The 25,009-nt window shown below is 38.2% G+C and overlaps 1 protein-coding gene across 7 annotated transcripts in view; it reads left to right on the forward strand.

The window, feature by feature from the left end:
- The window catches only part of KAT6A (lysine acetyltransferase 6A), a 114,119-nt gene extending 102,201 nt beyond the window's left edge, over positions 1 to 11,918 (forward strand). For all 7 annotated transcript variants that reach the window (XM_025440798.3, XM_025440730.3, XM_035699892.2 and 4 more), the window contains 3 exons: positions 568 to 1,170; positions 3,995 to 4,307; positions 6,454 to 11,918. In XM_025440798.3, coding sequence (XP_025296583.3) covers positions 568 to 1,170; positions 3,995 to 4,307; positions 6,454 to 9,188 — 3,651 coding nt within the window. In that variant the 3' untranslated portion in view covers positions 9,189 to 11,918. The remainder of the gene's footprint in view (positions 1 to 567; positions 1,171 to 3,994; positions 4,308 to 6,453) is intronic.
- Positions 11,919 to 25,009: the final 13,091 nt, after the last annotated feature.

Genomic DNA, 25,009 nt, shown 5'->3' on the forward strand with positions numbered 1-25,009 from the left:
AAATGAAATTAAATATTTAGAATAAAAATAAATCAAAATAATTACATTTTCTTTCATTTTTTTCAAACACCCTCTTTCTCCTCATGCCCATGCCCCAGAGCCCATCTCCTCTCTGTTTATAAACTTTATTGCTGAGAAATTTGGTAAATTTTTATCATTTAATATTTATAAGAACAGTGCTATTCACTTTGTTTATTGAAGGTGGGATTGTATAGTGGCTAAGAGCACTAGCTCTTGGATCAGACTGCCTGGGTTTATATCCCAGCTTCCATATTTGCTGTTGCATACCGTAGGGCAAGTTACTTGTATTTTTTGTGCCTCAGGTACCTTGTTTGTAAAATGAGGGTATAATAATAATACTTCATACAGTGGTTGTAAGGATTGAATGAATCTTAAAAATTATTTAAAGCAGTGCCTAAACCTGAGAAATATTCATGATAGCTATTAAATAATACTTTTATTTTTTAAAGCTCCGTTTTCTTATCTCTGTTTTTAAGAGGTCAAGTAGGAGGTATAACCAAATAAGACTGAAAAATTAACCAGCATGGTTTTATTTTCTAAAATCAGGTGGGAAAGTCTGCATCTCGAGAAAACAAAGAGCAAGATTCTTATTCTTCAGTAGAAAGTGAAAAGAAACCAGAAGTTACAGCACCAGCCAGTTCGACCCGTCTGAACAAACAAGTCCTTCCCCGTGATAGTCTTCCTGCAAATAATCAGCCATCCCGGAGAGGCCGCTGGGGGAGGAAGAACAGAAAAACCCAGGAACGTTTTAGTGATAAAGAATCTAAACTGCTCTTGGAAGAGACATCAACTCCTCAGGAACAATATGGAGAATGTGAGGAAAAATCCGAAACCTCCCAAGAACAATATACTGAAAGTGAGGAGCAGTTGGCAGCCTCTCAGGAGCAGTCGAGCCAGGATGGGAAGCCAGACATTCCCAAAAGAAGATTGAGTGAGGGGGTTGAGCTCTGGCGAGGACAGCTCAAGAAGAGCCCCGAGGCACTGAAGTGTAGGTTACCTGAAGGCAACGATAGGTTGCCCCGCCGCTATAGTGATGGTGACAGGGCCCTCCTCAGAGGCTTCAGTGAGAGTAGTGAGGAGGAGGAGGAGCCGGAAAGCCCTCGGTCCAGCTCCCCACCCATTCTGACAAAGCCCACATTGAAGAGAAAAGTAAGGCAATTTTCTTTGTTTGTTTGTTTGTTTTTTACTTGTCTGTTCTTTCCCCAGTTGCAGTTTATTGTATACATCTGTCTATGCTTGGATTCCAAAAAAGTAAATATAGAAACTGTTAGTGTGTTTTTTTTTTTTTTTTAGACTTTATGCCTCAATATACTGTAGCTTATGATCTTCCCAGTGAACCTGTGAAATGTGGAGATGGCTTCTGTGGTTCACGAAAATGAACACAGACACCATAAGCTTATTGAAGAGCTGACAAACTTTTTCAACTTGGTGTCTTGATGTTATAATCATGAATTTCAGAGATTTAAAAAATATTTTAAAGTATGCAGAGATTAGAAATGTTTATGTTAGAAAAGGAGGAAAGTATTTGATAGCTAGACGAGCAGTGGTGCCCTACGTTGGGGTGCTCAGAATGATGCCATTCATCTTGGATGGGACTTTTCCCCCTGTGTTCTCATCTTCCGTCTCCATCTCTCCCTTTTTTCTTCCAGTGGTTTGACTTAACCTGGTTTTAAAAATATTTTCTCAACTTTATTTCATCATCTTGCAAAGTTGGAACAATAGCCAGTTTATAAATACGTTGTGATGATGATAATGAGTTTTGGTAAATTGTATACCAGAACCATTGCAGGCTGTGGAGTGAATTTAAAGCATTGCCACAAGCCAGCCAGACTGAGCTCAGCCCCCTGGGTGGAGCCACCCTATAGTAGTGGGGTACCAGCTTTCATCCAAAGCAGTGAAATTGTTCCTTTCCTTAGCAGAACCTTATGGAAAAAACAAGTAGGACTTTATATAAAAAAAATAAGTTTTTAATTTTAGAACACTTTTAGATGTATGCAATTATTGCAAAGGAAGTACAGAGAGTTCTAAATTCCTTACACCCGGTTTCCCCTATTCTTATGTTGGTACAGCACATTTGTCACAAATAGTGAACCAGTGTTTTATTAACTAAAGTCCATACTTTATTTGGATCTCCTCAGTTTTCCCTTATGTCCTTTTTCTGTTCCAGGACCGCATCCAGCACACCACACTACACTTAGTAGCCATGCCTCTTTGGTTCTTCTTGGTCAGGACATTTTTTCAGACTCCTTGTTTTTGACTACCTTGACAGTTTCACGAGTTCTGGCTAGGTTTTTTAGAATGCCCCTCATGATAGTAGAATGGGGTAATATGTTTTTGGGAAGAAGACCACAGAGGTAAAGTGTCATTTTGTCACATCATATAAAGGCTATCTTGTTATATATGTATGTATACACACACCTATACACCAAACACAGAGTATTACTGCCATTATGACTTTTCACTATTGATGTCAGCCTTGATCCCCAGGTTTGAGGTTGTGTTTATCAGGTTTCTCCACTCCATTTTTCCCCCTTTCCCATACTGTACTCTTTGGAAGGTAGTCACTGACAACAGTCCACACTTCAGATATGTGGAGAGTTACACTCTATTCCTTAGGAGCAGAATATCTGTGTTAAATTTTTGGAATTCTACTTCGTTATTTATTCATTCCCACCCATCTGTTTGTTTCTTCAAGCATTTATTTATACCAGCATGGACTCAGATATTACTTGATACATTGAGTTATAACCCAGCAGTACCAACTTGATTTAATGTGTTGCTCAAATTGTTCTAGCTTTGGCCATGAGGAGTCTTTAACTTTAGTTTTAAAACTAAAAGTATCCCTTTAACTTAATATATACCCTCATCATTGTGAGGTTTTTTTGCTTTGTTTTGAGCATTTCCTTACTTTCTAGTACTATAGAGTATTCTCGGTTCATCTTGTATATTTCATGTTCCAATCAGCAGTTTTCCAAAGAGCAGAAACAGATATGATTAACCTAATTTGAAAGCTGTATTGTCAAGTAAAAGGAGTAGTAAATTTAAATTTAGAGAAAAACTGAACACTGGCTAACTCTGCCATTCATTACGTGATCATGAAGACTATAGTTTTGCCATTCCAGGCTTATATTGCTTATTTATAAGATAAAGTTATGCTATTTCCCTATGTAACCAACAGAATATTATATAACACGCAGTGAGATCATGTACAAAATACTAGAAGTTCTTAAAGAAATTCTCTTGACTGGGAATCAGAGACTGTTTTCCAGCCATTTCTATACTGACTGGATATGTGACCTTTAACAAGCCCTGTAGCCTTTCTCGCCTATATAGAATGAGGAGATTAGCTTAGATCATCTCTGGTGCATCATCTTTATCATTTTGTTGTATCTATTGTAGGGTTTAAGGTATTCAATCAATCCTAGTACAAGATTGTGCCTAATGTGCCAAATTCCAATAACAGATTTATTACTTTTGAAATGCTTCACTAGCATCAAGAAATACGTATCGGCTCCATATTTTTACATTCTACTATGACTCCTTATGGGTGGTTCATAGCTCATGAAAGTATCATACAGCTTTGCTGATGGTTCTGTTTAGAGCTATGAAACAAACTTTTTTTTTCTCTCTTGAAGTAAAGAGAAGTTAAAGGATCAGCTTCTGTGTCATTTCAGGATTGAAATAGGCATTTTCCTAGGGTGTTAAGTTTAACTGAACTGTTAATGGAATTATAGTATCTGCTCTTTGGGCATGCCTTTTGCAAAGTTGTATTCAATTATCCAACATCTTTCTGTGATGACTTTATGTATAGTATCTTACCATAGTATTTTGAAATAAATAAACTTAAAATCTCTCTTGGCAAACCATTTTATATTGCTAATTCTGTTAGGTTCAAAAACTATAAATTATGTTATTAATAGAAATTATAGTATTCGTTACTGTAAATAAAATACTTTCTTCCTCTTTTAAATAGAAACCAATTCTTCACCGAAGAAGGAGGGTCCGAAAACGCAAACACCACAATAGCAGTGTGGTCACAGAAACTATTTCAGAGACTACAGAGGTGTTAGATGAGCCTTTTGAAGACTCTGACTCCGAGAGGCCGATGCCAAGATTAGAACCCACATTTGAGATTGATGAAGAAGAAGAGGAAGAGGATGAAAATGAACTCTTCTCCAGAGGGTACTTCCATCGTTTGTCCTCACAGGATGTGCTCAGGTGTCGATCCTCTACTAAGAGGAAATCTAAAGATGAAGATGATGATGAAGAGTCAGATGATGCCGATGGTATGTTTTACAAAACTGTTGCTTTATGGAAGTTTTATTGTTTTTGAAGAAACAGGCTGTAAGTGATAGCTCCAAACCCTTCCAGCAAAAGGCTGAAAAAACGACACATGTCCCAAATGAAGGGCGGTCGACTTGGTAACCTCTCAAAATTTGTGTGAAGTATACTCACCCCCTTTTTCTCATTGAGCCCTCTATCTTTTTTTTTTTTTAAGTTTTTTTTTTTTCTAGTTTCCCCTTCCATATAGGACCTGTTTTTGCCTCTGTAGAGAATATCTTGCTGTTAGGAAGTTGTTCTTTTTTGTCTAATCCTTTCTTAGCCATTATGTGGATCTTTAGTTAATGGGTGGATTGAACTTTGCATCAGGAAGACATTGAAGTAATAACCCTTTATTAGAAAGTAAACTCTGTGGACTTACCTATTTTGCTAATTCTTGTATGCTGAGTGCTTAAAATAGGTACTTAGTAAATATTGCTATAAATGGATACATACTAAGATGATGGTTCTTAAGATCAGATTTGTGTAAATTGGACTTGCTTCACATCTGTTCAGGAATCCTTCTGAATCATATCTCTAATGTGCCTTTCTCTGCGAGTAGTAAGTTTCTAATAAAAATGCCTCAGGGTAGGTTAAATTTCATGGCATAGCAAAAAATCCAGTGATTTACTTTTAAAATAGTCTTGTCATTTAGCAATAAATTGGGGCTTGTATATGTGCGGGGTCACAGGCTAGTCATTTACATCCTACCCTAAGGTTTCTACCAGTGCATCATGCTGCCTGCATAAGCAGAGTTTGCCTTAATGGGTGGAGTGGGGCAGGGGCTGTCAAACTGAGCATTTTTACTTTGGCAGGTGAATTTGGAAGAATCTATTTGGCCATTTGTGATGGAGATACAGCTTTTATTTATTAACTAATTGAGCTTTTTATCCTTCTTTAAAAAAATAAATTTGCTCAATTTCATATCTAGTAGACACTTGTGTTTTCCCCACTCATATTTTTATATAAGAAGTACTTTTAATATAGTGGTAAGATGAGTGCTTTGCTTTATTGTAAATGATTTTCCACAGTTTTATTGTGTTACACTTTGAGTTTTATAACTAGGAAACTAAAGACTTAATTGTATAAATTTGGCTCTTCAGTAAAATTCTCTCTTGGATCATTGTAGACTAAAATAATATCCCCTATTTAAGTTCTTGTTGACTTGGACAAGTATTCTCTGATGCGGCCATTTCCTTTCTTAATTTTCAAGTTATTATTGCTAACTGTGCCTTTTTAGCTCCCTCTTAGAAATCCTATTCTTGCCTTGGGTTCTTTCCTTTAAAAATTAATGGGAAATGTGAATATACTTAATGCCGCATTGTATTGGACACCTAAATGTGGTTAGAAGGGTACATTTTCTGCTATGCACAATTTACTACAATCTTTAAAAATAGAAAAAGGTAATGGAGAGAAAATAATGCTAATATCAAATTTATTTCTAATAAATCATTGTCATTGGTGCTTTCACTTTTTCTTTAGGTCAGTATTTGTCTAGGACTAAATGCCTTGTGGCTATTCCTGTACAAACACAACATTGAGCAGTTTTTCATGTAGGATTGCTTAGTCATGGCCTGGGGTAATTAACTCATGATATTACCTGAAGTAATGATTGTATGGAAACCAAGAAAACCAGAGAGATGATATAAATTGTAAACAGGAGAGAGAAAAAAAAAAAAAAAAGAGACGAGCTGATTTTTTACTTACACAGTAAATACCGCTTGTCTGAAGCAGTTGTAATAACTGCCGAGCATTTGCATCTTTACACCGCTTATCTCCATTTGCTAGAGGAGAAAACTGACATATAGACTAACTTCTTAAAGCCGTGCGATTGGTGATGATAAACCTGATTTTTAACTAGTGGGTGGCAGCAGAGCATTGACTGGGATTCTCATTGTTCAGCCAGGTCACTGTGTGACTTTAGAAGAGCTCATTGATTAGGTTTGTCCTTTCAATTCTTAACTTGAAAGTGAAGGTAATCAGGAGTTTGTGATGATTAGTAAAACCATTTCCGTTGCATGTATGATCTCAGAAAAAGGCACTAGTACAAACACAAAATCTTGTGATTTTTTTTTTTAATGTGATGTTTCTTTTTTTATCCCTCCTGTATAGACACTCCTATCCTAAAGCCAGTATCTCTCTTGAGAAAATGTGATGTGAAAGATTCTCAACTTGAGCCAGATACATCCACGCCTATGAAAAAGAAAAAGGGGTGGCCCAAAGGCAAAAGCCGCAAACCTATCCACTGGAAGAAAAGACCTGGTCGCAAACCAGGATTTAAGTTGAATCGGGAAATCATACCCATTTCTACTCAAGAATGCATTGTTGAGCCCATAGTCCCCATTCCCAAACAAGGACGTAAACCCAAACTTCAAGAGAATGAAGAAACTGTGGAACCAAAAGAAGACTTGCCTTTAACTGAAGAAGGAAAGGAAGAAGAGGAGATGCACGCGGAAGCAGAAGAGGTTGAAGAGGGAGAAGAAGAAGATACAACCAGCAGTGAAGTTAGAGCAGCTTCTCCAGTGGATAGCAACAGTCCTGAGACAGAAACAAAACAGCCTGAGATAGAAGAGGAAGAAGAGAAGCCCCGTGTCTCAGAGGAGCAGAGGCAATCAGAGGAGGAGCAACAAGAACTGGAAGAACAGGAGCAAGAGGAAGAGGATGAAGTGGCTATCGAGACAAACCAGAATGAGGACCATGATGCAGATGATGAAGATGATGGTCATCTGGAACCTACCAAGAAAAAAGAGCTAGAGGAACAACCCATTAGAGAAGACGTCAAGGAGGAGCCCGGTAGTCAGGAGTCTTTTTTAGATACTAATATTCAGAGCAGTAGGGAGAATATAAAGGATAAAGATGAAACAGAACCAGATTCTGAAGAGGAACAGACTTCCCATGAAACATCCATGGTATCAGAGCATATGCCAGGGTCTGAGGATGATCATGAAGAAGATTCAAACTCTAAGGAAGAATTAATTGAGCTGAAAGAGGAAGAAGAGATTCCTCACAGTGAACTGGATCTAGAAACTGTGCAAGCAGTGCAGTCTTTGACTCAAGAAGAAAGTAACGAGCACGAGGGAGCCTACCAGGACTGTGAAGAAACTCTGGCAGCATGTCAGACCCTGCAGAGTTATACCCAGGCTGATGAAGACCCTCAGATGTCAATGGTTGAAGACTGCCATGCTTCGGAACATAATAGTCCCATATCTTCCGTTCAGTCTCATCCCAGCCAGTCGGTCCGTTCAGTCAGTAGTCCCAACGTGCCTGCCCTCGAAAGTGGTTACACCCAGATCAGCCCGGAGCAAGGATCCCTGTCCGCACCCTCTATGCAGAACATGGAGACCAGCCCCATGATGGATGTGCCTTCCGTATCAGACCACTCTCAGCAGGTGGTGGACAGTGGCTTCAGTGACCTGGGCAGCATCGAGAGCACCACAGAAAACTACGAGAACCCCAGCAGTTACGATTCTACAATGGGTGGCAGCATCTGTGGGAATAACTCTTCGCAGAGCAGCTGCTCCTATGGTGGCTTGTCGTCCTCCAGCAGCCTCACCCAGAACAGTTGTGTCGTCACTCAGCAAATGGCAAACATGGGCAACAGCTGCAGCATGATGCAGCAGAACAGCGTCCAGCCTGCGGCAGCCAACTGCAACATCAAGTCACCTCAGAGCTGTGTGGTGGAGAGGCCCCCCAGTAACCAGCAGCAGCCGCCGCCCCCACCCCCACAGCAGCAGCAGCAGCAACAGCAGCAGCAGCAGCAGCAACAGCAACAGCAGCAGCAGCAGCAGCCGCCCCCACCGGCGCCACCGCCGCAACCAGCACCACAGCCTCCACCCCCCCAGCAGCCACAGCAGCCACCGCCGCCCGCCCCACCGCCACCACAGCCCCAGCCCCAGCAGCCACAGCCTCCGCCCCCACCGCAGCAGCAGCCCCCGCTGTCACAGTGCAGTATGAACAACAGTTTCACTCCAGCGCCCATGATCATGGAGATCCCTGAATCGGGAAGCACTGGGAACATAAGTATTTATGAGAGGATTCCAGGGGACTTTGGTGCTGGCAGCTACTCTCAACCATCAGCCACCTTCAGTTTAGCCAAGTTGCAGCAGCTGACAAACACCATTATGGACCCTCATGCCATGCCTTATAGCCATTCTCCTGCTGTGACTTCCTATGCAACCAGTGTTTCTTTGTCTAATACAGGACTGGCTCAGCTAGCTCCGTCTCATCCATTAGCTGGAACCCCTCAAGCACAAGCCACCATGACGCCGCCCCCAAACTTGGCATCTACCACCATGAACCTCACGTCACCTCTGCTACAGTGCAACATGTCTGCCACCAACATTGGCATTCCTCACACCCAGAGGTTGCAAGGGCAGATGCCAGTCAAAGGGCACATTTCCATCCGCTCCAAATCCGCGCCACTGCCCTCTGCAGCTGCTCATCAGCAGCAGCTGTATGGCCGCAGCCCACCAGCGGTTGCCATGCAGGCCGGCCCTCGTGCGTTGGCTGTTCAGCGTGGCATGAACATGGGGGTTAATTTGATGCCGACCCCCGCTTATAATGTCAATTCCATGAATATGAACACCTTGAATGCCATGAACAGCTATCGGATGACACAGCCCATGATGAACAGCAGTTACCATAGTAACCCTGCCTACATGAACCAGACAGCACAGTATCCTATGCAGATGCAGATGGGGATGATGGGGAGCCAGGCCTATACCCAGCAGCCTATGCAGCCAAACCCTCATGGAAACATGATGTACACTGGCCCCTCCCATCACAGCTACATGAATGCTGCTGGCGTGCCCAAGCAGTCACTCAATGGACCTTACATGAGAAGATGAGCAAGATGAACTTGCAACTAAAAACTTAAATATATATAAATAAAGGAACCTTTTATACTGACAAACCAGAGAAAAATGGACCTTTTTCCAGTTAAAATATTGCTGTAGATTTAGAGGAATTTTTCTTTGGTTTATTTTATTTTTTAGAAAACCTGGTCTTCTCTTTTTTTTGGGTTCATTTTGTTCTGGGTTTTGGTTTTCTTCGCAATCTTGAACATTTTACAATAGAACTCATCTAAAAATGGATTTGGGGATAGGGGAAACATGCACAAAAATCTTTTCATAATTAAAAAGAGCCTTACTTTCTTTACATACCACATGGACAGAATTTGTGTAAAAGCGAATTATCTTTATTTTATTTTAAAATGTGTGTTTCCCCTCACTGTTTGCAGCTCCCAATGTTGTCATTTTAAATGTTATATATACATCTCGGGGGTTAACCAGACCCTTTCCTCCAGACCCAACCTTTCATTTCCTACTTCATTCCAGCAGGAGGCACTTACGGGAGACTCGGATGGGGACATGGAGAACAACCCAAGCTCCTTAAACTTATTATTATTGTTAATATTATTATTATTATTATTATTAATAAAGCGAGGCAGGAAAATGCTTCTCCTTTTAAAATCCCCTCCACTCCCCCCACACACATACACACACACACGCACAAGCATACACACATACACACCACACACACACACCTCTTGAAACTTTTCCCCAAGAATGTTTCTTTATAGTTGGACTACATTGAAATGTTTGTTTTTCTTAAGTCAAGTGTAATATAATTTTTTTTCTGTTTTTATTTTGTTTTTGTTTTACTATTCCCACTCAGCACTCAGAGACACAAAAATACTGTAAGTCTCAGTTAACAGCAGAATCTCAGAGGAAAGCTGTTTGCAATCCTAATCCCGCCTTGGAGGAATAAAGATGGTCAATTAACAATCAAAAAGAGGAAATATACCTCTTGTTTTTTACCACCTGGTGAATCAGCCATAACACATATTCCATACAGCCTCTTGTTTTTAAGTATGTACTTTGAGATGCTAAGGGTCTTGATTCTTGAGCCTTCGACTCTGACTAAACCCAAACAGCAGTCCCCAGTGATTAGCCTCTTACTTAAAGTGTTGATGGATGACTGTACATTTCAGTGATTTGAAAAATACCTGACAAACATTTGACACTGTTTATGTCGGAAGAGATGACAGAAGGGAGATCATGGTGTGAGTTTTATAGCTACTTAAATGATACATACCTCTAGTTTTCATTTGTCTTGAGATCCTGAGTTCATTCCCTGTGAATCAGAGTGCACCAGCCCCTCTCCTGTGAGTGGTTAAAAGAGAAGAGGGATAAACCAACCACCAGCATAGTAGGGCAAATCTGGACAGCAGGGTTTTAGCAGGTTCCTATGTTGCTTCCAACTCCCATTATCTTTTCTCTCGTGCAGCCAGTTCGCCCATTCTCTTCCTATTACTTGCTCCAGGGATAGGTAAAAAATATATATATATATATATTATCTATATATATGTTCCATCATTAGAAGATGGAAACTATTATACCACTTGGTATGTGCAGTCAAATATCCAAAAGGGGGAAGTACTGCTTAAAGAAATACCTGTAAGCATTAAATTCTCTCCTTTATTTGTACATTTTATATAGATAAATTTTTGAAGTACTAATTAGGCATTAAATTTTTTCAGATGCACAGGTTTGTTGTTTTTTTTTATACACTTTAATTGACTTTCTCAATTATAAACGTGTTAGGTAGAAAAAGGCAGAATTCCACATCTTCCCACTATCGATTCTGAGCATGTGCAAGGCTGTGTAGGACCCAGTTTCTCTGTATATACTCTTCCAGTTCCCAGTCATCCTATGTAGAAAGTGCACTGTGCTGCCCTCTCCCTACATCTTCAGCTCTGTCATTGCTTCCTGGTTGGGGTGGGGACGGGGTGGGCCGGGAGGGAGGTATGTTGGGAGGAGGGTGGGTCAAGGCAGAAGGAGAAGCTGTTGAAAGGAGGGCCGTGAATTCAGTTTCAGTTGGTTTGCGGTTGTGTTTGGTTTCATTTGTTTCTTTAAAAAAAAAAAATTCAATCGGGCAGCTCCCTTTTCCACAAGCCTTTTTGTGACTGTAGAACTATTGTAGAGAAAATGTTCTTTTCTATATTATAAAAGAAATTATCCAACACAGTAATATTGGTACCTGTCATTTTTTCACTTCTGTTTAAAAAAAATGTATTTTTAGCAAGATAACTTGGGTAATCTTCTAAAAAAGAAATTTAAAAACTCACTGTTAGTGACTTTGATGCCTTTTAAAAATAAGAGCTTTTTCATTTCATTCCATCTTTAAAATTTTTTATCTTTGTTGTAGAATATTAAAAACTATTTTAAGAAAGATAAAAATTCTCTTTAAAGAGATCTCTAGAGTGTGTGAATAGAGCTCCAGATGCCTCTAAAAGCCGCATGTACAAATGAAGCTAAGTCTATTCCTGTCTGTTTATATTTGCTTTTCCTGTTTTGTAACCTCTTTGTACTTTGTTCATGGTGACTTGTAAGCTACGGGGAAGGGGTGCCTAGATGCCTTTGTATTTCTCCATGTCATGCGCTCCTGGGCCAGTCGGTCTCCCTTCCTCTCCTTGTATGTAATATCACTTTTTTTTCCCCTTTCTAGCAAGTACTTTCAAAAGAACTCTGTACATTTTAACATAAAAAAAATAAATTATGTTGAGCCATTTTGGATGTCTGTCTTGCATGTGCAGTTTTTCTCCCAAATATTTCAAACTCCAGTTCTTTTTCTACACAATAGAGACTTAAAAATATTAGCCTTTTTCACATTCCCCTTTATACACCAAGTATAAGTTCATGGTCTTTACTTTGAAATGCCAGTCTTTGCTCATATATATATTTAAATGCTGACAATATAGATCGTGTTTCCTTTTCCAGTGAAAATGGTACCATAACCACACTTTGGATTTTTGAGAGAAATCCATTTGAAAACTTAAAGGGACTGTAATTCAGTCAACCAAAGAGCAGAAATACAGTAATAAGTAGCTCCTAGAATTGGAACAAAGTTTTCTCATCTCAGCTTACCTGATCACATCACAGAGGAAGATTTGCCAGAAATCAAGGTCTTGAATATTAATGATCTTTTGATCTTTTCCGAGTTGTTGTACTTGCCTCTCTTCATTTAGAATTTTGGAATATGAGGCAGGCTCTAGAAAATTAGATTTAGCTTTGAGAGACTGACAGCTGGGAGTGGGGCAGTGAGCCAGGTACAAGTTTTAGCTGCCACTCTTCTGAGGAGTTCACGAAGTGTCCGCGAGGTACCCATAGCCAGGCATTTGTTCTCCGTCTCACACCATTCAAGGTTTAGGCCCTAGAGTCAGGTCCTCTCTGGGAAAGAGTTTACCTGTTTCCCTTGTGTTTGCTTGCTGAAGTAACCATGATTTGGACCCAAGACTTACTTGTACCATGCAATCATTGGTGGACTGTCTGCAAAACAAGCTTCCTGTCTTTGCTACTGTTAAGTGAATTCAACATAATGCAGTTCTGATTTTGCTACAAAGGGAATGTGACCCAAAGAATATATTCTAGACTTTTTAAAGTGTTAATACCCCCCACTTCATTCATTCATTCATCCATTCATTCATTCATTCATGAGAGACAGCGAGAGAGGCAGAGACATAGGCAGAGGGAGAAGCAGGCTCCATGCAGGGAGCCCGATGTGGGACTCGATCCTGGGACCCCAGGATTACGCCCTGGGCTGAAGGCAGACACTCAACTGCTGAGCCACCCAGGCATTCCCCCCACACTATATTTAAATTACATTTAAAATCTTCAAAATCGAAATTGAAAAAATCAAATTGGATAATTCCATGTATAGCCCAACCCATGAATAATCTCAGTTTCTTTACTTTCCGCCTTCTGGCCTTTTCACTCTATCAGAAGGTAGATGGTGGGAGGAAAATGATAATACACACACTGCATGTATGTTGCTGACAGCCTTGGCCTACCAGTGCTAGGATCTATTGCCCTGCACTCAGTAGCTAGGGTGCCAGGACATCTTACACCTCTTGAGCATCTTGCCTCTCTGAGCACCTCAGGTGGTGCCCCGTGTCCTCTGTAGCATGGTGACAACGGTGCGTGTTCCTTGAACGCTGGAGTCTGCCAGGTAGAGCACTCTGGGTCTTCAGGGTTCTCCATGTTTGGGCTGGGGCAGTGTATCGTGGCTTTAGTTCTTCCTCCTGGCTTTCCTTAATGTGCAAGATACAGCTCAACGGTGATGAAAATGGAAAGGCATAGTGGAAAAAAAACCTGGCAGAAGAGAGGAAGAAGTAAGATAATGACAGGTGGTGGGGACGCAAACTGCATTTTCTTGATGTGACTTTCAAGAAAACTAAAAATTGAAGTGACACATTTCTTTCAATTAACTCAGAAGACCACATACAGTAACATTTCTTATGTTGGCAAATGTATGGAATTCTTGAGCATGGTCATCCAACTAAAAGCTGACAAGCCCCACAACAAAACTTATTTGTTAATAAATTTCTGTTAAGGGGCAGGATGGATTTGTGACCTAATGCAGCACAAACCCATGGCTTTTCCAAAGTGACAGCAATAAATCAGGTTTAATGAAACTCCTTGCTATATTAATGAGGAGCCTAAATATTGCTATGCCTATTACATAAGGCCTATTACAAAAAGGCGGCAGGTGTAATTTCTGCCTAAAATAAGGAAAACCCTGGGGTATGATGGGCTTTGGTTTTTGAGATCTTTTAAAACACTGAGCAGAGAGAGCCTCCGTGAATTGTTTTCCAGCGATTTCTGTGAATAAACTTCAAGTGTGAGATAATATATTCTTGTCATCAAGAAAAAAATGTTCTAGCATTTAACTCTACTACACAGACATCTCTGAAAGCCACATTTAAGCAACATTCAAAAAAAAGTTAAACATTCTATGAGATGACATGTTTATTTTTAAACAACCATTTTTGGGTTTATACATGTACAAACATGAGCAAACAAAGACAAGTGGATGAACTGGCGTCAGCTGGTTGCCGGTACTTAATGCACAGAATTGCGCTCTGGGACAGCTCGCTGGTGTTTCTGTGAGTATGCATTGAAACACTGACATCTGGTTAATGTTGGGGGACACAAGCCATTCATATCACTTCTCAAGTTATTTAAGTTGGCCTTAGAGAACTTTTTGAGCCCCAGAATCTTCTATTTTTGGAAACTTCATATAAAACCTTTCTAATTGGATCCTAAGTTTAGAGAAAAATATACATAAAACTTCTTTGCTAGGTCTAGGGCTCTGCCCCATGTACAAGTTCTAATTTTTTTTTCTTTAAGATTTTATTTATTTATTCATGAGAGACACAGAGAGGCAGAGACACAAGCAGAGGGAGAAGCAGACTCCATGCAGAGAGCCTGATGCAGGACTCGATCCCAGGACCCTAGAACACAACCTGAGCCAAAGGCAGACGCTCAACCACTGAGCCACCTAGGCGTTTCTCTAATTGTTTAATTGATGTATTACTTTTTTTTTAATGTATTACTTTTAATAAAGTTGATTGCCTTAATTTTTAAAAATAAAAGCAGCTGTAGTCAATTATGTCAAAATGATTGAATCTGATCATAGTTTAACAGAAAATGAAAACATTAAGTAGGAGGCAGATATGGAAGTTTTACTAAGCACAAGGACCACTTGTAAAATTGAATAATTACACCGTTTTTAAAAAGTTTGTCTAGCTCCTATTTACAGGAAGTAACTAAAATTGACTAGGACTCCTAACTTGACAGGCCCAAAGGACTCTTGATTGAAAGTTGTAAATGTGAAAACTGAATAACACGGAATATTGCAAGAACAACTTTACAGGGCTAAGGAAGTAATTCTACTAAAAATTACAAAGGAAAACAAAGCAAAACAGACCCAAACCAGCCACTGTATATAGCTTATCTTTGTTGAGTTGCTTAGTTAGGGCTCCCAGGCTATTGGATGGCCTTCATCAATCTGATCCATCCTCCTTGGTGCAGCAACTTGGTCTTCAGCGGGCTCCTCCCCAAGCTGCCTCCTCTGCCGTTCCAGACAGCCCCCCAAAATGTGAATATGCCCAGAGAAGAAGAGTGACTTGGTTCTCAGCATCTTTTTGTGTCTGTTATATTATGAAAATGGAATATATACATAAGAGTCCATAAGACATGTACAGCTTCATGAATCTGTTTAAAGTGAAGTGAATATCTCTGTACAACTACATCAGTTCAATAAATAGTACAGCAGCCCAGAAATCGTTGCAATCCTCTTTTCTGACCAAAGATAATCACCAGACTTACGTGATAGGTAAGTCTGATAGGTACTTCCTTAATTTAAAAAAATATTTTACTACTTAGGTATGCATTATTATTTTTTAAAGATTTTATTTACTTATTCATGAGACACAGAGAGAGGCAGAGATACAGGCAGAAGGAGAAGCAGGCTCCCTGCAGGGAGCCTGACATGGGACTCGATCCCAGGACCTTGGGATCACAACCTGAGCCAAAGGCAGATGCTGAACCACTGAGCCACCCAGGTGCCCCAGGTATGCATTCTTAAACACCATAGTTTCATTTTGCCTGGTTTTGAACTTTATAGAAATGGGATCATGACAACATAGGGAATATAGTCAATAATATTGTAATAATGTTCATATGGTGACATATGGTGACTACACTTACCATGGTAAGCACTGTGTAAGTTATAGAATTGTCCAATCACTATGTGGTATTCTTGAAACTAATATAACATTGTATATCAAACTATATTTCAATAATAAAATGTTTTAAAAGAATGCATTTTCACTCTTAAGTTTACAGTATCTAAAATTTTAATTCAGACCTCATAGCTATCTCCTGAAATTTAAAAATCTATTTTAGGAATAAAATCGGATCATGCATTTTAAAAATGCCTGTAACACAAATGGAATAATTTTCTAGAAGTTCAGTTGGTCTAAAAATATTTGACAATTTTACAAACCTAAAAAATACATGTACTAAATCTTTAAAAAAGTGTAATTCTGCATTTTGCATCTGGTTTGCCTCAACAAATTTGTTTCTGATGTTGCATGTCACTATGATTCCTTCCTCTTCGTGGCTGTGCAATATTCTATCATGGGGCTGTACAAAATGTATTAATACCTTCTAAAGTTGACATAGATTGAGGTATTTCTAGTTGGGATTATCGTGACCATATGGCCATATTTAATCCTGTGTCAGTCTCCTGTACACATTTGCAGACATTGTCTTAGTACTGTCCTAGGAGGGGACCTGCTAGATGATAGGATGTAACTTCAGTTGTACTAGATACTGCCCGAGAGTTCTCAAAATAACCACATAATTCTTTTCCTCCCATCAGCAGCTCTATGAGAGCTCCTGTTACACATTTTCTTCAGTATTTGATATTTTCAATTATTTTAGTCTTTGTCAATCCAGTGAATGTGTAGTGGAATCTCTTTGTGGTTATATTTTGCATTTTACTGAATTATTAATTATGTCTCTCATGAAACACCTTTTCATGTGTTTATTGGATCTTTGAAAGTCTGATTTTGTGAAATGTCTGTTCAAGCCATTTCCCTGTATTACTGCTGAGTTCTCTTTTTCTTGCTGACTTCGGGGTGTACGTTATGCATTTTGGATGTGACTTCTGTCCGTTACATGTAGTACACATACCTTCTCTCATTCTGTAACTTGCCCTTTCCCTTTCTTAATGGTGCCTTTTGATGAACAGAGTTCTTAATGTGATTTAGTTCAATAATATTTTTATTAATGGGTAGTGCTATTTCTGCCTGGATTAAGAAGTCTTTTCCTACCCTTAGATTATGATAGTATTCTCTGTAGAGTAATTTCTAACAGCTCCATTGTTTTTCTTACACGGTTAATTCTTTAATGTATCTGGAATGATGTTCATTTATAGCATGAGTTAGGGGAACAGTTTCATTTTCTTCCCACATAAATACACAATTTCAACACTATTTATCCCTCCACCACTTCTCTACATCATTTGTCTAGATGCATGGATGTATTTTTAGACTAGGTCTGTATATCTATCCTAGACTATTTATGCATCAGTCTGGATATCAACCCTGTATTAATTACTGTAGCTTTATGAGAAGTCTTGCTATTAAATGAAGCAAGTCCTCCTAAGTTACTTTTCTTCTTCAGGAATGGTTAACCCTCTATTTTTAGAATTAGCCTACTAGATTCCTAAAAAGATTCTATTGACATTTTATTGTGATTGCATTGATCCTCAAAATCAATTTGGCAAAAATCGATAACAGTATTGATAGTCCCATTCATTGAACTTGATTTTGTATAAGAGTACTTTAATTTCTATCAACATTTTTTTATTGATTTCTGCACAGAGGTACTATTCATTTTAGAGAGAGAGAGAGAGAGCAGGGGGAGAGGCAGAGGAAGAGGATCTTCAAGCAGATTCCCCATTGAGTGTGGAGTCCCACTCAGAGCTCAGTCCCACAACTCATGAGATCATGACTTGAGCTGAAACCAAGAGCTGGATGATCAATTGAGCCACCCTGGTGGACCTAAAAATATTAACTTTTAAAACATTTACTTTCTGTTTATTTTTGGTGTACAGGAATATCAGTGACTTTTGTATTTTGACCTTGTATCCTATAACCTTATTAACTCAATAATAATAATTTACCTACAGATTGTTTGTTTGTTTGTTCATTTATTTATTTTTCTGGGATCAAGCCCTGCATTGGGTTGTCTGTTCAGCGGGGAGTCTGTTTCTCCCTCTCTCTCTCCCTTTGTTTGTTTTACATTTTTAAATTTAAATTCAATTTGCCAAAATACAGTATATCACTCAGTGCTCATCCCATCAAGTACCCCCCTCAGTGCCCGTCACTCAGTTACCCCAATCCCTCGCCCACCTCCCCTTCTGCAAACCTTTGTGTCCCAGATTTAGGAGTCTCTCATGGTTTGTCTCCTTCTCTAATTTTTCCCACTCAGTTCCCCTCCTTTCCCTTATAATCGCTTTCTCTATTTCTTATATTCCCTGTATGAGTGAAACCATATGATGATTGTCCTTCTCCGATTGACTTACTTCACTCAGCATAATACTCTCCAGTCCCATCCATGTCGAAGCAAACGGTGGGTATTCGTCCTTTCTGATGGTTGAGTAATACTCCATTGTATACATAGACCACATCTTCTTTATCCACTCATCTTTCGATGGACACCGAAGCTCCTTCCACAGTGTGGCTATTGTGGACATTGCTGCTATAAACATTGGGGTGCAGATGTCCCAGCTTTTCACTGCATCTGTATCTTTGGAGTAAATACCCAGTAGTGCAATTAATGGCTCATAGGGTAGCTCTAGTTTTAACTCTTTGAGGAACCTCCACACAGTTTTCCAGAGTGGCTGCACCAGTTCACATTCCCACCAACAGTGCAAGAGGGTTCCCCCTTCTCCACATCCTCTCCAACATTTGTTGTTTCCTGTCTTGTTAATTTTCCCCATTCTCACTGGTGTGAGGTGGTATCTCATTGTGGTTTTCATTTGTATTTCCCTGATGGCAAGTGATGTGGAGCATTTTCTCATGTGCTTGTTGGCCATGTGTAGGTCTTCTTTGGAGAAATGTCTGTTCATGTCTTCTGCCCATTTCATGACTGGATTTTTTTTTTTTAGGTGTTGAGTTTGATAAGTTCTCTATAGATCTTGGATACTAGCCCTTTATCTGATATGTCATTTGCAAATATCTTCTCCCATTCTGTAGGTTGTCTTTTAGTTTTGTTGACTGTTTCCTTTGCTCTGCAGAAGCTTTTTATCCTGATTGAGTCCCAGTAGTTCATTTTTGGTTGTTTCCCTTGCCTTCATAGATGTATCTTGCTAAGATACATTTTTAGCTTGTGGCCAAGTTCGAAAAAGGTGTTGCCAGTGTTCTCCTCTAGGATTTTGATGGATTCTTTGGTTTATTTATCTATACTGTCACATGATCTTTTAAAAAATGTGAGTTTTCTTTCCCAATTTTTATACTTTCCCCCCTTTTTCATCGCTAGGTTGAACCTTCAGCACAATGTTGAAGAGAAGTGGTAAAAGCGGGCATACTCTTAAAAGACAAAAGAAGATTCACTTAATCCCTAGTTTTAAAAATAGTTTTATCATGAGTGGGTGCTGAATTTTATCAAATGCTTTTTCTGCAACTATTGAGAATTCTTATGATTTTTTTCTCCTATAATCTGTCAATGTGGCCAAATGTTGATTGCTATTCTAGTGTTAAACCAATATTTGGGAAAATATATGGGTAAATCTAAACAATTATACACACATATATGTATATATTTAAAATATAAGATGACAATTTCATATGAGTTAAAAGAGGATAAAGTGAGTTAAAGTGTTTTAATGTCCTTACATTGTCCTAATATTAGCTATTGATAAATTTAGGATGCATATTTTAATTTCCAGGGGAATCACAAAAGGAATAGAAACAGAGTGTATAACTTCCAAAATAGTATGTGGGAAAATGAGATGATAAAATATTATAATAAATCCCCAAGAAGGGAACAAAGGGGAGAGGAAAATATGACAGGTAGATTAAGTAGAAAACTCACAATAAATAGGCTTAAAACCCAAATGTGTCCACAATTAAGTGATTTCTAAATGGACTAAACATTCCATTAGGAAGACGAAGATTGTTAGGAAAAAAGAATCTAAAAATTTCATCATATGCTGCTTGTAAGTGAAACAGAAAAAACTTAAGAATATCAAAAATTGTTAAATAATAAAAAAAAAAACAGAAAAAGGCATGTCAGGAAATTACAAACCGAAAGAAAGCTACTATAGCTATATTAATATGAGGCAAAATAGAACTTAAAGAAGAGGGATTAAGTAAGATAAAGAGGGCTACTTAATAGCAACGTTTTAACTGACCAGCAAGATATAAAATTTCTAAATTCATATACTTATTAACAATTCCAAAATATTTAAGCAAAAAGGGCAGAACTATAATAAGAAATTTTAAAAATCTATAGTCACACTGGCACATTTAAAAAAATTAATCAACTTTATTTATTAGAGCCATTTTAGGTTCACAGTAAAATTGAGCAAAACATACAGAAAGCTCCTATACAAGCCATCCCCATATGTGCACATCTTCTCCACAATGGACATCCTCTACCACAGTGGTAGTTTTTACAACTGATGCACCTACACTGACACATCAAAATCACCCACAGTTCCTAGTTCATGTTAGGGTTCACTCTTGGTGTTACACTTTCTATGGGTTTTGACATGTTCCACCTTTGTCATACTATACATAATAGTCTCACTATCCTAAAAATCCTGTGTTGTCCTGTTCATTTTCTCTCTTCTCTAACCTGTTTCAACCACTGATGTTTTTACTGTCTTCATAGTTTTGCCTTTTCCAGAATGTCATATAGTTAGGATCATACAATTTGCAGCCATTTCACAGGGGGTATTTTCACTTAGTAATAAAGATTTAAGTTTCCTCCATGTCTTTCCATGGCTTGAAAAAATTCATATGAACATTGAATAATATCCCATTGTCTGGATGTACCACAGTTTAACCATTCACCTACTGAAGGACATCTCTGTTCCTTTCAAGTTTGGCAACTATGAATAAAGCTATGTAAACATCCATGTATAGGTTTTTGTGTCAACATAAGTTGGGATGGTTTTTTTGAATTTTTATTTAAATTTCTGTTAGCTAACATATGGTGTAAAATTAGTATCTGGTGTACAGTACAGTGATTTGACAAGTTTTTAATTTGTTTGGGTAAATCTAGGCAGTGTGACTGCTGGCTCATATAAAAAGAGAATGTTTAATTTAATTTAGTTTAGTTTTTTTCCCCTGAATTTTTATTTAAATTCTAGTTAGTTAACATGTAGTGTAATACTGGTTTTAGGAGTAGAATTTAGTGATTCATCACTTACATATAACACCCAGTACTCATCACAAGTGCCCTCCTTAATCCCCATCATCCATCCAGCCCATCCTCCACCACTTTCTCCATCAGCCCTCAGTTTGTTTGCTATCATTAAGAGTCTCTTATGGTTTTTTTCCCTCTCTCTTCCCCCCACTTTTCCCCATATCATATGTTCATTTGTTTTGTTTCCTAAATTCCACATACGAGTGAGATCATATGGTATTTGTGTCTGACTGACTTATTTTGCTTAGGATCATACTCTCTAGCTCCATCTACATTACTGCAAATGTCAAGATTTCATTTTAGATGGCTGAGTAATATTCATTGTATATATACACCATATATACACCACCTCTTTATCCATTCATCTGTTGAAGGACATCTGGGCTCTTCCCACAGTTTGGCTATTGTAGACATTGGTGCTATGAACATTGGGGTTCAGGTGTCTCTACCAATCTATATTTTTATTTTTATATCCTTTGAGTAAATACCTAGTAGTGCAATTGCTGGGTTGAAAGGTAGTTCTATTTTTAACTTTTTGAGGAACGTCCACACTGTTTTCCAGAGTGGCTTCACCAGTTTGCCTTCCCACCAACAGTGTAAGAGGGTTCCCCTTTCTCCTTGCCAGCATCTGCTTCTTGTCTTGTTAATTTTGGTCTGTCAGGTCTGAGGTGGTATCTCATTGTAGTTTTGATTTGTATTGCCCTGAAGATGAGGGATGCTGAACACCTTTTCATGTGTCTGTTGGCCACCTGGATGTCTTCTTTGGGAAATGTCTGTTCATGTGTTCTGCCCATTTCTTAACTGGATTATTTGTTTTTTGGATGTTGAGTTTGAGAAGTTCTTTATAGATTTGGATACTAACCCTTAATATGATGTATCATTTGCAAATATTTTCCCCCATTCTGTTGGCTACCTTTTAGTTTTATTGTTTCCTTTGCGGTGCATAAGCTTTTAATCTTGATAAAGTCCCAATAGTCCATTTTCGCTTTTGTTTCCTTTGCCTTTGAAGACATGTCTAGCAAGAAGTTGCTGCAGCTGAGGTCAAAGAGGTTACTGCCTGTGTTCCCTTCTGGAATTTTGATGATTTCCTGTCTGACATTTAGCTCATTCATCCATTTTGAATTTTTTTTGTGTGTGGTGTAAGAAAGTGGTCCAGTTTCATTCTTCGGCATGTGGCTGTCCAGTTTTCCAAAAGCCAGTTGTTGACAAGACTGTCCTTTTTCCAGTGGATATTCTTTCCTGCTTTGTCAAAGATGAGTTGACCATAGAGTTGAAAGCCCATTTCTGGGTTTTCTCTTCTGTTCCATGGATCTATGTGCCGGTTTTTGTGCCAGTACCATACTGTCTTGATGATCACAGCTTTGTAATAAAGCTTGAAGTCTGAAATCGTGATGCCTCCAGGTTTGGTTTTCTTTTTTCAGGTTGCTTTGGATATTCAGGATCTTTTGTGGTTCCACACAAATTTTCCTGTATCTGTGAAAAACATGGGTGCTATTTTGATAGCAATTGCATTAAGAGAATGTTTAGTTTTGTAAGAAATTGCCTAACTGTAAGAATGTACCATTTTGCCTTCCCACCAGCAATGAATGAGAGTTCCTGTTGCTCCACATCCTCGCCAACATTTATTGTGATCAGTATTTTGAATTCTGGATATTCCAATAGTGTCTTGTATCAATTTGCAATTCCCTAATGACATGTTGAACATCTTTTCATATGCTTATTTGCCATCTATATGTTTCCTTTGGTGAGATGTCTGTTCAAGTCTTTTGCTTGTTTCTTAATTATTGTTCATTTTCTTATTGTTGAGTTTTAAGAGTTCCTTATATATTTTGGATAATAGTCCTTTCTCAGATACATCTTTTGTAAATATTATCTCCCAGTCTGGCTTGTTTTCTTATTCTTTTAATATTATCTTTCACAGAGCAGAATTTTTAATTTTTAACAAAGCCCAGCTTATCAATTATTTCTTTCACAGATTGTACCTTTTATTTTGTATCTAAAAACTCATAGCCATACCCAAGGTCATCTTGGCTTTCTTTTCTGTTATCTTCTGGGAGTCTTTAAGTTTTGCATCTTACATTTAGGTTTATGATCCATTTGGAGTTAATTTTTGGGAAAGGTATAAGATCTGTGCCCTGATTCATCTTTTTGGAATGTGAATCTCCAATTGTTCCAACATCATTTGTTGAAAAGATGATAATTTCTTTATTATATTGCCTTTGCTTCTTTGTCAAAGATCAGTTATTTATAGTTATGTGGTACTATTTCCATTCCATTAATCTATTTCTTTTGCTTATTTGTTTTGGGTTTTGTTTTTGCCAATAGCACACTGTGTTGATTACTTTGTAGTTTTATAGTAAGTTTTGAAACTAGGTAGTGTCGGTCCTCTGAGTTGTTCAATATTAAGTTGGTTTCTCTGGGTTTGTTTTGTTTTTGTTTTTTGCCTCTCCATATAAACTTTAGAATCATTTTGTGGATATTCACAAAATAGCTTGCTGAGATTTTGATTTTGATTGTACTGACTCTATAGATCAATTTGGGAAGAATAGACATGTTGAGTATACTGAGACTTCCTATCTATGAACATGGAATATCTCTTCATTTATTTAGTTCTTTCATATCTCTCCTCAGAGTTTTATAGTTTTCCTCATACAGATCTTGTACATATTTTGTTGGATTTATACCTAAGTATTTAATTTTGAGGGCTGCTAATGTAAATGGTAGTGTGTTTTTAATGTTAAATTCTACTTGTTCGGGGATCCCTGGGTGGCTCAGCGGTTTGGCGCCTGCCTTTGGCCCAGGGTGTGATCCTGGAATCCTGGGATTGAGTCCCGCATCGGGCATCTGGCATGGGGCCTGCTTCTCCCTCCTCCTGTGTCTCTGCTTCTCTATGTCTATCATAAATAAATAAATAAATAAATAAATAAATCTTTAAAAAAATTCTACTTGTTCATTGCTGGTGTATAGGAAAGCTCAGAGTGGGAGATTTTAAAAGATTCTTTTAAGCAAATGACAGAACTAGTAGGCAGTTCTATCAGTCATAGAATAAAGACAGATCTATCAGTCATGATATAAAATAATTGAACAAGATTAACAAAATTCTCATAATGAACACATATAAAATGTAGCATGCAAAAATAGAATATACATTATCTTTAAAAATGGCACATGCTTGGAAATAAAGCATACTTCAACAAATACCAATGGATTGAAATCACACCAAGTAAGCCTTCTGGCTACTATGTGATTATTCTAGAAATCTGTAAAACTAGAAAACCCCCAGATGTCTAGAAGTTAAGAAATATGCTTTTATATAATTCATGGGCCAGGGAAAAATAAAAATTGGAAAGTATTTTGAGCTGAACTATTTGCAATCCATATGAAATAGTGGATCTAAACAAAGATCAAGGCACATGGAAGGCTCAGTCAGTTGTGTCTGACTCTTGACTGAGACCCAGTTCATGATCTCAGAGTCATGGGATTGAGCCACATGTCAGGCTCTGAGCTCAGCAGGGAGTCTACTTTTCTTCCTTTGGCTCTCCTTCTACCCCTCCACCCATGTGTGTGTGCTTTCTCAAATAAATAAATTGATTAAAAGAAAAAGATCACCAAATGCTGCTAGCTTCACAAAAAAGAGAGACATCCAGGACATCATGTGTTATACTTTATGATACTTTATGATATAATATATAGTGCTTCCTTTAGAGTTCATTTTATTCTAGAGTTAAATGCTCAAATATGTATAGATGAAAGGATATGCTGTCTAGGATTTGTTTCAAAATAATCCAGCACCAGTGTAAATAAAATAATATTAGCAATGAGCTAACAATTGTTGAAACTGGCTAATGAGTACATGGGAGTTCAGAATACTATTCTCTACA

The sequence above is a fragment of the Canis lupus genome, chromosome 16, assembly GCF_003254725.2.
Source record: "Canis lupus dingo isolate Sandy chromosome 16, ASM325472v2, whole genome shotgun sequence".
Lineage (NCBI taxonomy): Eukaryota > Metazoa > Chordata > Mammalia > Carnivora > Canidae > Canis > Canis lupus.